General features: G+C 45.4%; 1 protein-coding gene and 1 non-coding gene across 2 annotated transcripts in view; both read left to right on the forward strand.

The window, feature by feature from the left end:
- Positions 1-1,457: 1,457 nt before the first annotated feature.
- The window catches only part of LOC126088218 (neural-cadherin-like), a 112,316-nt gene continuing 94,784 nt past the window's right edge, over positions 1,458-18,989 (forward strand). The window contains exons 1-2 of the mRNA XM_049906345.1: positions 1,458-1,539; positions 5,063-5,178. Of these exons, the coding sequence (XP_049762302.1) occupies positions 1,458-1,539; positions 5,063-5,178 (198 nt within the window). The remainder of the gene's footprint in view (positions 1,540-5,062; positions 5,179-18,989) is intronic.
- On the forward strand, positions 2,963-3,068 carry LOC126090334 (U6 spliceosomal RNA). Its single transcript, XR_007521178.1, has one exon. It is a non-coding gene; the product is annotated as a U6 spliceosomal RNA (small nuclear RNA).

An 18,989-nucleotide genomic window follows, 5' to 3' on the forward strand; every position in this document is an offset into this window, starting at 1 on the left:
GCCTGGAAAGGGCGAAGAGGGCAGTCGCTGAATAAAACGGGACGGCACTTTCTTTGTTCTGCTCATATCAAACGCTTTCCCTCCCCACTTTTTTTTCCCCCATGAGCCGTCTTTCCGAGCCTTTGAATATGGAAACGCAATTAAAATTTAAACCGGTGCAACGTACGCCGGCAGTTTATACATTCACTTGGCAAAAGTCTGTAGAGGAACACGGCAAAATTTCAACTCTCATTTTCTACCCCCTGCTCGTCTCTATGTATGCTCTATCTCTCGTACACCACACACACACACACACACACACACACACACACACACACACACACACAAGCGCGCCCGTGCGCTTTCAACGGCAGCCTCGGAATCAAAATAATCGAACCACATTAGCATATTGCATTTCCTGGTCAAAGTAATCACATAACTGCCGTGGTCCCGGCAGTATTATGCGTGAGCCCACCAGCTGGAAAGGTTGCCGCTGCGAGCACTGCGCATCAGTTCATTCAGTGCCGCTGGCAAGACCTCAGCACAGAGTCCTGCACCCGTTTCACCGTTAACTGCACGAATCCTCAAATTAGGACAGGCGGAAGAGGTGGTATAAAATGACAACATTACGATTTCAGCGGAATCGCTGAAAATACGAACGCATACGAAAGTTGCTCATAAAACCGTTCTAAGAACTCCACTTCCTGATCCCTCAGATTTTACCACTCACGGCAGAACGGGCAATTACTGATATAGAAATAAGAGGAATTAGTCGGAAAATAGGAGAAATTGTTTGATTCCGTATTTAAATATAGTGACATTGGGTGCTTATTTTGTTATTGACTGTGGGAAAGGCTAAATTTGTTTAGGTACACTCAGAGATTTTAAGTTGGTGAAAAACTGAACGGAGAATTTGCATTCATTTCAGCTGTAAGACTATAATAAAATGAAGTACCGCATTGGGAATGCTGACTGTTGCTTTTGGTGAGTGTTTATGAATGATACAAAAGTTTGCAAGTGATACAAACTTTTCAAACACGTTGGCGAAGACGTTCAAAATGACGAATGCTCTGGGTACTCAATCAGTCAGCAACCGATTAGAATGTAGAAAAAAAAAGGTGAGGACAGTGGTTACTGATAATCGTAAAATCATATTAGAGAGGTTGCTGAGGATGTTGGATAATCATTAACCACAGACCAAACTTGAAACGTGTAGCAGCAAACTTCGTTTGTAAGGTTTTGAGTTTCGACTGACAGAAGGGCATAATGAACAGTGTTCGTGGCTTTCTGGTTGCAATTTACGATAGTATAACTGTTCAGATGGCTCGTAACCGATGTCGAAACGTGGGTGTTTGCGAATGATGCCAAAACAAAGGTCCAGTGATACCAATGAAAGCTTCTTGAAGAACCAAGACCTATTGAAGCTCGTAAAGTTCAGTTGAATGTTATGCTAATTTCTTAGAGTTCAACAGTGTCACATGGTGGATAAGAAGTACACGCTTGACAAAATAAGATTGTTGAATATATTTATGAGCGAGAACGGCTATAGGTATTTTCAATGTGAGCACCATTTGTCACACGGCACACATCAAGTCTACAGCCGAGTTCTTCCCTAACGTTGATAAGTGCGTCTTTAGTGATTGTAGCAACAGCTGCTACAATCCGGTTTCTTCAGACAGGTCTGCTGCTAGCGGAGGCACGTACACACGATCCTTGATGAAGCTCCAAAGGAAAAAAATCGCATGGCCTTAGGTCGGGTGAACGTGGATGCCTTACAAAGCAAGCCCTGTCATTGGGCCCCTTGCAACCTATCCAGCGCCTGGGTACAGTGAAGTTCTACCGATCGCGTACTTCGGTACTGCAGTGAACATTTATAAGTTGCTCTTTCATTTGACATATCATTTATAACTGTAAGTTTAATGTGATAAATATTATAAAGCGTTAAAACCCCTACATTCATTTATAAACACCCTGTATGTGTTAAACAGTGTCGGTCTGACAAGGGAACCCTGTGGGACTAAGGCGCTTAATGGACACAAGTAGCAATAGTCTTGGGTCTATACACCACATGTTTCAAAGTCTTTGCATCCAAGAATTAGTATTCGTAGGCCCTGGGAACGAACTAGCAGGCTCTACTTAATCAGGCACACTTCGTACCACCTACCCTAGTAACTAGGCAGAATGATTTTCAACAATATATATGTCCGAAAGAACAGACACCATCTTCATACATATAGTTAAGTATTGGTTAAAAACAGTCTTGATGCAATTTATTTATTTATTTATTTATTTATTTTTTTCTCCAATGACGCGTTTCGCCTTATTTAGGCATCTTCAGGTTATCAACATAGAAAACAGAGACCAACTACATCTATTCAAGAATCGCGATCGCGTTGTGCAGACTTGTATAACCTATAAGCATGTATAAACAGATCAGGCCGGCCGGTGTGGCCGTGCGGTTCTAGGCGCTTCAGTCTGGAACCGCGTGACCGCTACAGTCGCAGGTTCGAATCCTGGATCGGGCATGGATGTGTGTGATGTCCTTAGGTTAGTTAGGTTTAAGTAGTTCTAAGTTCTAGGGGACTGCTGACCACAGATGTTAAGTCCTGTAGTGCTCAGAGCCATTTGAACCATTTATAAACAGATCAACTAATGAAAGAGCAAATACCTTAATTTGGTATTTTTTAGAAGAATCCTTTAGTCAGTGTAGCCAAAGAGCATAGTCGAATATATCAGGCCAACATCGCCTTCGTTAATATAGTTAAGGCTCACCGGCCATTCGACCGTCTTCTGTGCGGATGCACACAAATTGCCCGAACTCTTACGGGAATCTGTAAAACCGCGAGTAATGAGTGTAATGGGCAGGGGCACTACGAATATAGTGCGGGATAATATTTTGGGAATGTGGGTCTCACGGCAGGCGTGCCAGAGATAAGTTACTGCATTGGCACTATCCTCTTTGTACTCGGTGGCTCAGATGGATGTACTCGCTTCGGCAGGTTCATATACTAAAATTGGAACGATACAGAGAAGATTAGCATGCCTCCTGCACAAGGGTGACACAAAAAAAGAAGAAGAAAAAAGTTGGTCAGAGCGTCTGTCATGTAAGCAGGAGATCCCGGGTTCGAGTCTCGGTCGGGGCACACATTTTCAACTGTCCCCGTTGACGTATATCAACACCTGTATGCAGCTAAGGATATTCATTTCATTGTATTGATTTCATTGTAGATTTTCAACTAGATGACCTTAAGAATGAGAGTCTCTGAATTGAGAAATATTTTTTAGAAGCGGATCAGTAACTTTAATTTTGCTCGGCGTTTTCCCTTTCCACGTGGAGCATATGACTGAATTATAAGCAACATACTTTGCATATGCATGCCACACATTGCCTTCGCCGTGCCGCCCTTCAGGGGCATAACTAATATACAGAACTGACCATTAAAATTGCTACACCAAGATGAAATGCAGATGATAAACGGGTATTCATTGGACAAATATATTATACTAGAACTGACATGTGATTACATTTTCACGCAATTTGGGTGCATAGATCCTGAGAAATCAGTACCCAGAACAACCACCTCTGGCCGTAATAACGGCCTTGATACGCCTGGGCATTGAGTCAAACAGAGCTTGGATAGCTGCCCATGCAGCTTCAACACCATACCACAGTTCATCAAGAGTAGTGACTGGCGCATTGTGGCAAGCCAGTTGCTTGGCCACCATTGACCAGACGTTTTCAATTGGAGACAGGTATGGAGAATGTGCTGGCCAGGGCAGCAGTCGAACATTTTCTGTATCCAGAAAGGCCCATACGGGACTTGCAACATTCGGTCGTGCATTACCCTGCTGAAATGTAGGGTTTCGCAGGGATCGAATGAAGGGTAGAACCATGGGTCGTAACACATCTGAAATGTAACGTCCACTGTTCAAAGTGCCATCAGTGCGAACAAGAGGTGATCGAGACGTGTAACCAATGGCACCCCATACCATCACGCCGTGTGACACGCCAGTATGGCGATGACGAATACACGCTTCCAATGTGCGTTCACCGCGATGTCGCCAAATACGAATGCGACCATCATGATGCTGTAAACAGAACCTGGATTCATCTAAAAAAAATGACGTTTTGCCATTCGTGCACCCAGGTTCGTCGTTGAGTACACCATCGCAGGCGCTCCTGTCTGTGATGCAGCGTCAAGGGTAACCGCAGCCATGGTCTCCGAGCTGATAGTCCGTGCTGCTGCAAACGTAGTCAAACTGTTCGTGCAGATGGTTGTCTCGCAAACGTCCCCATCTGTTGACTCAGGGATCGAGACGTGGCTGCACGATCCGTTACAGCCATGCGGATAAGATGCATGTCATCTCGACTGCTAGTGATACGAGGCCGTTGGGATCCAGCACGGCGTTCCGTATTACCCTCCTGAACCCACCGATTCCATATTCTGCTAACAGTAATTGGAACTCGACCAACGCGAGCAGCAGTGTCGCGATACGATAAACCGCAATCGCGATAGGCTACAATCCGACCTTTATCAAAGTCGGAAACGTGATGGTAGGCATTTCTCCTCCTTACACGAGGCATCACAACAACGTTTCACCAGGGAACGCCGGTCAACTGCTGTTTGTGCGTGAGAAATCGGTTGGAAACGTTCCTCATGTCAGCACGTTGTAGGTGTCGGCTCAGGCGCCAACCTTGTGTGAATGCTCTGGAAAGCTAATCATTTGCATATCACAGCATCTTCTTCCTGTCGGTTAAATTTCGCGTCTGTAACACGTCATCTTCGTGGTGTAGCAATTTTAATGGTCAGTAGTGTAAAAGCACGCCGGAAAGCATCCGCGAATGTTTTGGCTTTAACGGAAGGCGTTCCCCATGATGTGATGTATCACCCCTAAATGTTTGATGCAAAGACTTCGAAATATCCTTTGTAATGCTCAGCCGGTGGTTATTTGTACACTACTGCTGCGGACTTTCTTTTGGGTAGTTAGGTTTACATAGATTTTTAGTTCGAGGTATTTTAGTGTTTTAGTTGTCGTCGAGTGTTGTGCATCGGTTATATTCTGTTGTGTTTGTGTGTTGCAGCGTCCCGTATTCGATATGAGATTACGAGCGGGAACATAGGCGGCTCGTTCGCGGTGAAGAACATGACGGGCGCCATCTACGTGGCGGGCCCGCTGGACTACGAGACCAGGAAGCGGGTGAGTGCGGCGAACCGCGCGCGCGCGCGCGGCTGCTGTCTGCCTCCGTGGCTCCCAGCGCAGCGGGCTGGGCCGGTGCCGGCAGCGGAGGACGTGTCGCGTAATTGGCCGTCCGTCGGCTTGCGACAGGCGAACGCGAATGGGCGGGCTGCGCCGAGCCGCGCCGCGGCTGCCAGAAAGGCCGCCACTCCGCCGGACATCACTTGCTGACGCCCACACTCACGTCTAAGGGATGCGTGCGCGCTGGATAGACACGAAGTTTTAATTATCACATCGGAAACTACAAAGTTACGTCACCAATTGTTTCTTTGTTTGTTTACATGTACACTCAAGTCCCCACACGACCGTAGCGCGTCGCTAGAGGACCAAAACTAAATGTAGCCCATTGATAAAATGGCGTATCGTGAAGTAATTTATTTTCGGCAGCAGCGCAACCATTGCATCTGTGTCAGGCCTATCGACATGACTTCTTTAGCCGTCTGAGTTGGCCTGACACAGAAGCAATAGTTCCGCTGCAGCCGAAAATACATGGTGACCAAGAAGGAGATAGAGAAGATCCAAAGAAGAGCGGCGCGTTTCGTCACAGGGTTATTTGGTAACCGTGATAGCGTTACGGAGATGTTTAACAAACTCAAGTGGCAGACTCTGCAAGAGAGGCGCTCTGCATCGCGGAGTAGCTTGCTCGTCAGGTTTCGAGAGGGTGCGTTTCTGGATGAGGTATCGAATATATTGCTCCCCCTACTTATACCTCCCGAGGAGATCACGAATGTAAAATTAGAGAGATTAGAGCGCGCACAGAGGCTTTCAGACAGTCGTTCTTCCCGCGAACCATACGCGACTGGAACAGGAAAGGGAGGTAATGACAGTGGCACGTAAAGTGCCCTCCGCCACACACCGTTGGGTGGCTTGCGGAGTATAAATGTAGATGTAGATGTAGATAAATTTGAAAACTGAATAAATAACGGAATAATGTAGATAGAGAGGTACAAATTGACACACATGCTTGGAATGACACTGGGTTTTATTGGAACCAAAAAAATACAAACGTTCAAAAAATGTCCGACAGATGGCGCTTCATCTGATCAGAATAGCAATAATTAGCATAACAAAGTAAGACAAAGCAAAGATGATGTTCTTTACAGGAAATGCTCAATAAGTCCACCATCATTCCTCAACAATAGCTGTAGTCGAGGAATAATTTTGTGAACAGCACTGTAAAGCATGTCCGGAGTTAATGGTGAGGCATTGGCGTCGGAAGTTGTCTTTCAGCATCCCTAGACATGTCGGTCGATCACGATACATTTGCTTCTTTAGGTAACCCCAAAGCCAATAATCGCACGGACTGAGGTCTGGTGACCTGGGAGGCCAAGCATGACGAAAGTGCCGGCTGAGCACACGATCATCACCAGACGACTCGCACAAGAGATCTTTCACGCGACTAGCAATACTTTGTTTATTTTGGGTTCTAATGAAACCCTATGCCGTTCCAAGCATGTGTGTCAATTTTTACCTCTCTATCTACATTGTTCCGTGGTTTATTAAGTTTTCAAATTTATACTGACCTGAAACTTCCTGGCAGATTAAAATTGTGTGCCCGACCGAGACTCGAACTCGGGACCTTTGCCTTTCGCGGACAAGTGCTGTACCATCTGAGCTACCGAAGCACGACTCACGCCCGGTACTCACAGCTTTACTTCTGCCAGTATCTCGTCTCCTACCTTCCAAACTTTACAGAAGCTCTCCTGCGAACCTTGCAGAATTAGCACTCCTGAAAGAAAGGATATTTCGGAGACATGGCTTAGCCACAGCCTGGGGGATGTTTCCAGAATGAGATTTTCACTCTGCAGCGGAGTGTGCGCTGATATATCAGAAGTAAAGCTGTGAGTACCGGGCGTGAGTCGTGCTTTGGTAGCTCAGATGGTAGAGCACTTGCCCGCGAAAGGCAAAGGTCCCGAGTTCGAGTCTCGGTCCGGCACACAGTTTTAATCTGCCAGGAAGTTTCATATCAGCGCACACTCCGCTGCAGAGTGAAAATCTCATTCTTATACTGACCTTTTGATCACCCGGTAAATTACTTAATGACACCCCACTTTATCAGTGGGCTGTTCCATGTTGCTTTGGACCCTTTAGTCAAGCGCTACGGGGATTTCAATGTGTACCAGGGCTGCAGACTGTACCTGCAAACACAAAAAAAATCAGCCCTCTTTTTCTATGTGACTAACCCTCCAACTAAACAACTCATTTGCGTATCTACGAACTTTTGTAAGCAGCAGAGAATGAAAGAATCTGCATTCATCGTTGTTACGGGAGGCGTTGGGAAATGAAGTGCCTGGGATAATTTTAACCAGAATATTAGCACAAGGTTTTTATTAACTATTTCGGCTACTAAATAACAATTGTAATTTTTTTATCAAATGTACGAGGAGCGTTCAATAAATAATGCAACATTCTTTTTTCTCCGCCAGTTTCGGTTGAAAAGAGGTGGAATTTGTTGTGGGGCAATGTGAAATATTCCCGTTTCAGTCTCTATAGTTCCGTGAAGACCCGATAGCTGGCAGCGCTGTACGTAGCCTTCAAAATGGCGCCTGCAACGGGGGTGCGTTCCAGGCAGAAGACGTGTCATTGAGTTTCTTTAGGCGGAAAACCAGAACAGTGTGTATATTAACAGGAGCATGCAGAATATGTACGGAGACCGGGGAGTGAACGAAAGCACGGTGAGTCGTTGGACGAGGCGTCTGCCATTATCGAAAACCTGTCCGGTCTCCCGGGTGCCGGCCGGCCGCTCAAAGCTGTGACTCCTGCCGTGTTGGAACTTGCGGACAGTCTCATTCGAGATGACCGACTGTTCACAATCAAACACCTTGCTGAAACTTCCTGGCAGATTAAAACTGTGTGCCGGAATGAGACCGTTCGCGGGAGAGCTTATGTAAAGTTTGGAGGATAAGAGACGAGGTATCGGCAGAAGTAAAGCTATGAGGACGGGGCGTAGCTTAGTTGGTAGCTTAGTTGGTAGAGCACTTGCCCGCGAAAGGCAAGGGTCCCGAGTTCGTGTCTCGGTCTGGCACACAGTTTTAATCTGCCAGGAAGTTTCATATCTGCGCGCACTCCGCTGCAGAGTGAAAATCTCATTCTGGAAACAGCTTGCTGCTTAACTGGACTTCTAAGTTGTTAATGCTGACACACTGGTCCACCAGTTGGGGTACTCCAAGGTTTGTGCCCGCCTTGTTTCTCGCCGCCTAACAGGAGACGTCCACCTGTTTGGCTCACAATGGAGGATGGAGTCTGCGGGAAGAAGTTTGTGGATGATGTGGAGGTTACTGATACAGGAACACGTCAACCACTAGAGAGGTACCATGCGGGCATACAGGCCATCTTAGCAACGTGGTGCAAGGTCGTCGCGTTGAACGGAGATTATGTTGAAAAATAGGATTCTGTAGTTAAAAAAGTGGGGAATAATATGGTGTATTGGAATCCTGAATACAACGAACCTGATTGCAGAAAAAAATGTGTTGCATTACTTATTGAACGCCCGTCGTATTTTCACGTTGCTCTATAAAAGATCGGTTACTGCATTCAGTAATGAAAAGAAATATCCATCAAATTAATCACAAGTATAACAGTCAGCTAGCTGATTTAATAAACATTATGACACAGTAAAAAAACTATAGTTAATTTATGACTTGTTTCGAAAAAATACGTGTGGTAAACTTCTTGTTCATTAATGTTGGCATAACTAGCCTAAAGGCGCCTTGGAATAGCATAAGGGGCGTTCAAAAAGAGCCGGACGCATAAATACAGAAACCAGTAGGCCTACCTGTATGTTAGAAGTATTGACGCTGGCTGTTGAGACACTTGTCCCACTATGACACAAGGGGGTGAATGGCTGTCTCATAAAATTCCCCGGGCTGCGATGTTAACCGGTTCCACACGTACAGCTGGACGTCGTCGTCCGAGGTGAATCGTTTGCCCCTCAGAGCCTTTTTAAGGTGACCAAAATTGGCGTAATCACAGGTAGAGAGGTCCTTACTGTATGGGGGGTGGCCGAGAACTTCCCATTTGAATTTCTGCAGGAGTGCCGCAACTGTGTTGGCCGTACGAGGCTTTGAATTTAAGTGGAGCAGAATGACCCGACGGGTGACATTGCCTGGTCGTTATGATTTGATCGCTTGGCGAAGGGTGGTCGAGGTTTGCGAGTAACGCTGGGCGTTCACTGTTGTCCCGTGCTGCAGGAAGTGAATCAGAAGGGGGCCATCTTGGCCAAAGAAGAACTGCAGCATAGGGGCAACCAACGATTCACCTCGGACGACGATGTCCAGCTGTACGTGCGAAACTGGTTAACACTGCAGCCCCGGGAATTTTATGAGACAGCCATTCACCGCCTTGTGTCATAGTGGGACAAGTGTCTCAGCAGCCAGGGTCAATACTTCTAACATACAGGTTCTGGTTTCTGTAATTATGCCTCCGGCTCGTCTCTTTTTGAAGGCCTTTATTATAAAATGGTTCAAATGGTTCTGAGCACTATAGGGCTTAACATCTGAGCACATCAGTCACCTAGAACTTAGAACTACTTGTACCTAACGAACCTAAGGCCATCACACACATCGATGCCCGAGGCAGGATTCAAACCTGCGACCGTAGCGGTCGCGCGGTTCCAGACTGAAGCGCCTAGATCCGCTCGGTCACAGAGGCCGGCTTTATAATAACAAATGGACAGTATAATAAATAATAGATAACAGACAGAAAGCAATCACTTTTCCATTCGTTTCAGTATTATCTGTAGGTCGTTTGAGTTTCCGTACACATCGAAATGCCACCGAGCCGAATTTGAGATTAATAAAGCGTAGTAGTCTCAACCAAAGTGTACTGCTGGCAGTCAACAAAACAACATGCAGTGACTGCACAGCCATTTCTTTAAGTCGGTTGAGGAGGAATGCTTCATATTTTGAGAGGTAGTGAAATCAGTAGTTCGTATTAGTTAGTTACACCCATCTATAAGTGTAATATTAGACGTGTTAACTTTTTTACAAAAAGGAAGCATCGAAAAATCAGCAATAGTCCAAAAATAAATTAGTGATGCACTATGTTGTTTCAAAAATACGGAAACAAATTACGGCAGTCAAGATTGAAATTTTCAAACAACCCCTCATTAAACATTGCACCCCTCGTCGCAACACTGCTTGCAGTTCAACGGTGATCGTCCCTGTTTGTATTTCTAGGAGGGCAGCGTTGTTCGTAGCGCCATGAACCAAGACGTTCTTTGTGATTCCTTTTACTTTGCAGACATCGCGTTTGATTCGCCATCACAGACCACGGTGACCAATGAACGTGCCCTGTGTGACTGATTTTACCTTATACTTCGAGTATGTTGGAGCATCGTTATGATGAAACATTGGGCCTAGTCGTACAGTTAACAACAGTGACATCTCATTATCCACAAAGTTCCCATGTGTGAGACTTTAAACACGATTCTCTAAGACGAAAAGATGCTTTTAAGCTACTACTTGATCCTACCGCGACATACATCTACAGAGGACTTGTGTTATATAGGTGAATGCACAAAGGTGTGTGGATTTTCGTGTGAGCTATTGCTGTTGCTTACGGTGTTTCTCTTTAAAATAGCTTCATTAGTGAACAGCATGGATTGCAGTAATCTGCGGTTAAGGGTTACCCTTACAAAAACGGCATCCAACGAACTTCATCGGCTACGTGGAGATGTTGCGCGAGCTGCTACATCTCTCATGGCCACGTCATCGACGGACGTTAAACCCTCCTTTGTTTCCAAAGAAAACGGGGCAGGCAAACACAGTATGTTCTTTCTGTCTCATCAAAGTCCAGCTGTGAACCTTGACGACACTTACTAGCTGTATGTGTTTGCAAACATCCGAGAACAGCAGATCTTCCCTGCGCGTTCTTTTATTTCTGTTACGGGTAGCAGAACGCATGTACTGCCGGAAGCGATTCGTTCCTATAAATTAATTTTGATGCCGCCTGTTTCCATATCCTACGGCAGCAGCGATTCCATTAAATCACTACTGATGCGACATGCTTCTCTCTTGTAACTGTTTTCCCGGGACCCGTGACATATGGTAATCCTGAACCTATTTACGAATGCAAAACGCCAACCATTCGCAGCACATGTGGCTGCAAAAATAATTAAATGAAATAAAACTGTGGCATACATAATACATTGTTATTTCGTTAATGCACTGCGTACTTTTTACAGTACTGTTATACCCGCGAAAACAGGTAGCTGTTCCCTCTCGTAGTAGATGACAGACCAACGTGAACTAGCAATTGCGTTCCACCAACCCCTCCCCACCCACGTCCCTACACCTCTCCCTCTGCCCTCTAAGAGGACCCATACCTCAACGGGCGTATCTTTCATCATCCAAGTCAGACGAGATCTCTGCTGAAAATCTTAATATCCAAAGCCAGGACTATTCCTGCGCCGAGATTAGTCATCAGAAGCAACAAGTGTTCTATCCGTGATATTAGGTCAGCGTTGTCGAGGAAACCATGACTCGACGCCGTTCAACCAAGCCAGAAGGAACAACATTGCGCGTATTCCATTCTGTGGTGCAACAACTAGTAAGATAGGCCGAGTCCTAATCAGGCAGGGAATCAGACCAGTCTTCTGGTCACCCAGGCAAATTTAAGAAATTGTTGCGACCTGAATCTCGGCGTGAGAGTACCAGGGATTTATATAATATTCCTTGCGAGTGCGGCAGCAGTTACGTGAAGTTGTCAGTACGAACTATGACCGATCGCTGTATTGAACGTAACCGTCACCTCAAATATAGGGATCTTGAGAAATAATCAGTGGTCGATCACAGTCTGTTAAATAAGCACCAGAATATGTTTGAAAATATAAGAATTGTGGCTCTCGCATGCAACTATTGGGGCTCCGTGATTAGGGAAGTAATGGAAATTGCACTGTGTTATATCAATTACACCACCAATGTAATTTTTGGACGTAGGGGACGCCACCACAACAAAAGCCTTCACCGTGGCGTAATCTAGCCAATCAGACGCCGTGCTCTGGGCATGGAAGTAAGTACCTCGCCAATTTGACAACGGTCAGATTGAGCCCCTGAAGACGATAAGGGAAAAAATATCTCGGAAGCTTGTAATTTTATCAGTATTCGAGCGGAAAGTTAACTAAGAGTCTTTTATCCATCAGATTCGTTCTGTTAGAAATGTGCCCTCCAAAAGACGACGTCGGATGAGATGCTACTTTTAAAGTGAAGGTTATTTGAGAACGTATCTACAGGAGACAACTGATGCTTGCGAAATCTGCAGCTCTCTTACGTCCATCTTTAAATTCATTCATCCAGTGAAGAACAGTGGCAGGGGTGTCTCCAAATGAAATTCCCAGACAGTCTGTATCCATCTCCCCGCTATTCTGAAATGAAAATGTTTATATCTACTGTTCAAGCCAATCGTGGCGGAGTGTACTTCGGCTATATATACTACCACTAAAATTTCTCCCTTTCCTGTTCTGTAGAAGACGGGGAAAAACTGTTTGTAAACCTATTTTAGAGCTCGAATTTGTTATTTTTTCGTCTTGATCATTTCACTAAACCTTCTCTGTCTCGTCTTTTAATTTACCTGCTAAGATTCCATGACTCACGAGCAGTAGTCAAGAATAAGTCGGGTGATGGTTTTGTGTGCTACCTGTACGCTGTATAGGATTCTTCCAGTGAATCTTACTAAATATACACATCTACTTTTGCTACATGTAGTTGTATCTTGTAGTTGCACTTTCGAGCCTGCCGCTGTGGCCTAGCGGTTCTTGGCGCTTCAGTCCATAACCGCGCGACCGCTACGGTCGCAGGTTCGAATCCTGCCTGGGGCATGGATGTGTGTGATGTCCTTAGGTTAGTTAGGTTTAAGTAGTTCTAAGTTCTAGGGGACTGATGACCTCAGATGTTAAGTCCCTTAGCGCTCAGAGCCATTTGAACCATCCATTTTAAAGCGCCCAGAATGAATGCACTAACTTGCGCAGAGAGAGGGAATGGTCTCCACAGCACGAGAGCAGTGAAGTACCTGTCCGATGTTGCAACGTAGTAACATGCACACAGTCTAGCGAAGAAAGCACTGAATATGTTAGGAATAAATGCCTATCGAATACCGAAATGATGTCCTACAGTTAAACGTCGTACTAAAATTAGGAACAGATTAAGCGGTAGTTTTCAGCGGAGAAGGGAGTTCAAAAAATGGTTCAAATGGCTCTGAGCACTATGGGACTCAACTGCTGAGGTTATTAGTCCCCTAGAACTTAGAACTCGTTAAACCTAACTAACCTAAGGACATCACAAACATCCATGCCCGAGGCAGGGTTCGAACCTGCGACCGTAGCGGTCTTGCGGTTCCAGACTGCAGCGCCTTTAACCGCACGGCCACTTCGGCCGGCGAGAAGGGAGTAGCCTAGTGTTTAAAGACCCTGTTGACGACGAAGCCGTTAGAAACGGAACTCATGTTAAGCTTTTTCGATAATGGGAACGGCAGTCGGCCGTGTCGTTTTGAAAGGAACGATCCCAGAATTCGCCTAAAGTAATTTATGGAAAGTACTGGAAGCTCAAAACCCCTCCCAAATTCGAGTCGAGTGTCTTGCCACTGTTCCGTCTCTCTTGTTCTTGAGCTGGTCGTCGACGGAGCGGTAAGACCCAATCCTCGTTTCTTGCATAGTGGCGGCAATAATTCGTTACCGTCATTTAATGTTGCATCACAGTCTTCGTAAAAACAGCAGACTATGGAGATATTTTTCACAGCCAGTTACTTCTTCGTCGCATTCGGAAAGCAGCTCCCACAATCCACCCTTATTTACACCACACTGTCAGAAATGCTTTATTCAGCTAGGCGCTGATAACACGGCCAGGTGGCAGTTTACTCGCTTGGCAAAACATCGCGGAAGTGGGCCGCACATAAAGTTCGCCCGTATACGGGGCTCCCAATTTATTATGCACGCGAGGACACCGAACTGACGAGCGGAATTTTCGAAACATGAGCGGAGCGTAATATGCTACGGCTTTGTCGGCTTCGATCCCGCAGGAAGCGCGCCGTTCCCTGCCGGTGTAGGGCACGTACTTCCTCAAGCTTTGTACCGTGCAATCCGGTTCTGTCCCTTCCGTGATTTATCCGCAGCGAACGATTTCAGCGGCGATTTTTTTCCACCGCTTGTCGCAGAGAATGGGGCCGTTGTGCAGAACGGAAGTGTGTGTGTGTGTGTGTGTGTGTGTATGTGTGTGCGTGTGTAAAGCACTTTGTTTGCCGCTTGGAGTGGATTATATTGCTACCCCCTGTCATTACTGGTCCGTAACTTAATTGTTTATTCATTGGAGCCTTTTTAATACCCACCAGGATGGAGTGGGGGAGCCTTGTCCATTGAGCACAGAGCCAGCGATTTCGAACCGGTTACGGTTGTTTATCGGCGGTAATGAATAGCCAGTGCTGGCGATAGCGGCGACAGTGCAGCAGTAGCAGCCGCAGCCCGGCTTGGGCGCCACAGTACAGCACCCGCCTACATCTCTCCCCCGCCCTCTTCCATTCCCCTCCGTGTTCCAAACAACCCGCACACACGCCAATGCGGTACCCGCGCGCGCTGATGGACGGAAAACGTCACTATTTCTCTCTCATCGCCAGGGCTAATTACAGCCTTGTAGGCTGTGATGGATTGATGCGTGACTCATTCACACTGTGTAATAATGTTTTTAGCACCCCAGCCAACCTTTTCTTTCACTGTGCGGGCTCTTGATTAAGGCCCCGTACTCGTGACCCGAAAAAGCTAAAAATCGGCGGTTTGCCGTTCCCATCCAGTTGTTACGCGGTTCCTCAGATATCCTAATAGCCTAGTACGCCGTCCCTAACGACGTAGTTGTTGCTGTTGTGGTCTTCAATCCTGAGATTGGTTTGATGCAGCTCTCCATGCTACTCTATCCTGTGCAAGCTTCTTCATCTCCCAGTACCTACTGCAACCTACGTCCTTCTGAATCTGCTTAGTGTATTCATCTCTTGGTCTCCCTCTACGATTTTTACCCTCCACGCTGCCCTCGAATACTAAATTGGTGATCCCTTGATACCTTAGAACATGTCCTACCAAGCGATTCCTTCTTCTAGTCAAGTTGTGCCACAAGCTCCTCTTCTCCCCAATTCTATTCAATACCTCCTCATTAGTTATGTGATCTACCCCTCTAATCTTCATCATTCTTCTGTAGCACCACATTTCGAAAGCTTCTATTCTCTTCTTCTCTAAACTACTTATCGTCCTTGTTTCAATTCCATACATGGCTACACTCCATACAAATACTTTCAGAAACGGCTTCCTGACACTTAAATCTATACTCGATGTTAACAAATTTCTCTTCGTCAGAAACGCTTTCGTTGCCATTGTCAGTCTACATTTTATATCCCCTCTACTTTGACCATCATCAGTTATTTTGCTCCCCAAATAGCAAAACTCCTTTACTACTTTAAGTGTCTCATTTCCTAATCTAATACTCTCAGCCTCACCCGACTTAATTCGACTACATCCCATTATCCTCGTTTTGCTTTTGTTGATGTTCATATTATACCCTCCTTTCAAGACACTGTCCATTCCGTTCAACTGCACTTCCAAGTCCTTTGCTGTCTCTGACAGAGTTACAATGTCATCGGCGAACCTCGAAGTTTTAATTTCTTCTCCATGGATTTTAATACCTACTCCGAATTTTTCTTTTGTTTCCTTTACTGCTTGCTCAGTATACAGATTGAACAACATCGGGGAGAGGCTACAACCCTGGCTCACACCCTTCCCAACCACTGCTTCCCTTTCATGTCCCTCGACTCTTATAACTGCCATCTGGTTTCTGTACAAATTGTAAATAGCCTTCCGCTCCCTGCATTTTACCCCTGCCACTCTCAGAATTTGAAAGAGAGTATTCCACTCAACAAAAGATTACTCTAAGTCTACAAATGCTAGAAACGTAGTCGGCTGGAATATATCAATTGCCTTCCTTTTAGTCAATTAACTGAAAATAATTATTTTCGTTTCGTATTTTCAGAACGACAGTGGTCGAACATGAATATAATAGCTTTTGTGGCACCTCTGCATCTGCATCATACTCCGCAAGCCACCTAATGGTGTGTGGCGGAGGGTACTTCCGGTACCACTACCTGATCCCTCCAACCCTGTTCCATTCGCGAATAGCGCGTGGGAAGAATGATTGTCGGTAAGCCTCTGTACTGGCTCTAATTTCTCGAATTTTCTCCTCGTCGTCGGTACGAGAGATGTATGTGGAGGGGAAGTAATATGTTGTCCGACTCCTGAAAAATGCTGTCCCAAAATTTCAATAGTAACTCTCTCCGTGATGCACAACGCCTCTCTCGTAACGTCTGCCAGTGGAGTTTGTTTAGCATCTCCGTAACGCTCTCTCGTCAGCTAAACGAATCGCGCCGCTCTTCGTTGGATCTTCTCTATCAGTCCTACCCCACTCGAAATGATGCAGTTTTGGTCCTAAGATTTGCATTTTGGATGGAGAATACAATTGGCACTAAAGAAAATGGTTTTGAAAGCATTGTTGAAAAATTGATAAAGTTATTTATATTATCTTCTGTGTTACTACGAAGATGAGGAAGTCTTCTCTTCTCTGACATATTCAATCTCTGCTTCTACTCCACCCCTCATTACGCACACACACACACACACACACACACACACACAGTCTGAGATACTGCAAAAGTTACAGAAAGGGCGGGAGGGACGACTGCGCGAAGAAATGAAGCATTATGGTTCAAATGGCTCTGAGCACTATGGGACTTAACTTCTGAGGTCATCAGTCCCCTAGAACTTAGAACTACTTAAACCTAAGGACATCACAAACATCAATGCCCGAGGCAGGATTCGAACCTGCGACTGTAGCGGTCGCGCGGCTCCAGAGAAGCATTATGTTCGCCGTCAGTTTGTGCTAAGAAGACTGCAGTGTGCGAGCAACGTGACCTAGTGGTCGAGGCACTGGACTGTCATTCAGAGTGATTGGGTTCTAATCTCCATCCAACTACCGACATTCAGTTTCCCCAAATAAACTACACGACAGTCATGTTGGGTGTCTCTAGAAGGACACAACCAATTTCCTTCACATTTTTTGTCCAACCCGAGCGGGTGATGGGTGCCTAAGGAGCTCGTCGTTTACATGATGCTGGAACTTTAATCTCCATGCTTTTTTTGGGATCGGTGGACGTTTTGTGATACAAATATCCTTAACAAGCTGACATGTACCAAAATTTTTACAAAATAGGTCATGTACTATAATAATACTTACATCTCGCTAAAATTAAGATATTCTGATTCTACATCGAAGCTGTTTTTAACTCTGTTCTTTCCATTACATTATCATGTATCATCTTTTAACCTATGAGGTTAAATGGACATAATGTTACGTATTTGCAACTAATATCAATTATGGAATTATGTGCACCTGACTGTTGTTATTCCAATAACGCAGATGCGTAGCTGAGATAGTTTTTGGACCCGACGGGCTGATTCTAGACCGAAATCGATCGTCTCTAATTGAGCGCACCGTTACAGCTATGTATTCCATAGTTCAGTTCTTAAATAGGTATCCTCTCAGTTTGACTCTTCTGGCAGAAGGTCTCTATTGAAAGGTATCCGAATTACAGTGGAGCTTCATGGGAGTCCTTAGCATAATTTGATGATGCAGTCCCGCGGTAAGAAATTCAGCTACTAAAGTGGTGGGTGTGTTGCGTGTGCTTGAAAGTCGGCAGCCTGTCACGCTCCAGTAAATTCTCAACGAGGCAGCTGGAAGTTACTGGAGAGCGGAACCCAGCATCATGAACTTCCAGTTCGTGTAACTTCAGTGAACTAATTCAGCGTTTTGTCGCTAACAGACTCACGGAATATGCCACACTCTTCAGGCAGATCCTCGATTTCCTTCCTGAAACGGTACCATACTAGTCAGCAAATGTTACTGAAGTTGAGTTATGTACAGAAGGCGTAACTCAGTTTTTCACAGGTTTTTCGTACAGATATTTGACGTACGTGTGTACTAGCTCTGCCTCTCGAGTCCTGTCATAACGGTGTCCTATAGTTACTCATTTGAAGTGAAACGTCGTCTGCCTCTTCACTTAAACTCCACAGAAATGTGAAAATCTCTTAGTGCCAAGTCCAACACCACTAGATCGAATAGTGGAGTACTAAGTAGTTTAGGTCACACAGAACATCCCATAAGAGCATCATGCATCTTTATTTGTATTTGAATGCACCTGTGTAGGTTTCACAACGTCTCGATATGCGCGCCGGCATTGGTTGTACACTGGTTGGCATGAATGGAACAAGCGAAACACGACTCTTGTCCCCAAAGACCACAACCAGAAACTTTTTTCTCTTCAATGTTTCTACATCCACATACACGGATTGGACAAATGTATGGAAACACTGCGAGAAATGCGCGCTTGAATATACGAGGGTCAGTCCAAAAGAAATCACTCATTTTTTCTTAAATCCATCTTTTATTCTACATGTCTGAAAAATTTACAGTGTGTGGATACATCCTTTAGGAACAATATTTTCATTTCTCCACATAATTTCCATCCCTCTCAACTGCCTTGCGCCATCTTGGAACCAGCGCCTGTATACCCGCACTGTAAAATTCTTGACCAACCTGTTGGAGCCACAGTTTGGCAGCGTGCACAAGGGAGTCATCATCTTCAAACCTTGTTCCACGAAGAGAGTCTTTCAGTTTCCCAAAGAGATGATAGTCACATGGAGCCAGGTCATGACTGTAAGGCGGGTGTTTCAGTGTTGCCCATCCGAGTTT

This window comes from Schistocerca cancellata, chromosome 6 (genome assembly GCF_023864275.1).
Source record: "Schistocerca cancellata isolate TAMUIC-IGC-003103 chromosome 6, iqSchCanc2.1, whole genome shotgun sequence".
NCBI classification, from domain to species: domain Eukaryota; kingdom Metazoa; phylum Arthropoda; class Insecta; order Orthoptera; family Acrididae; genus Schistocerca; species Schistocerca cancellata.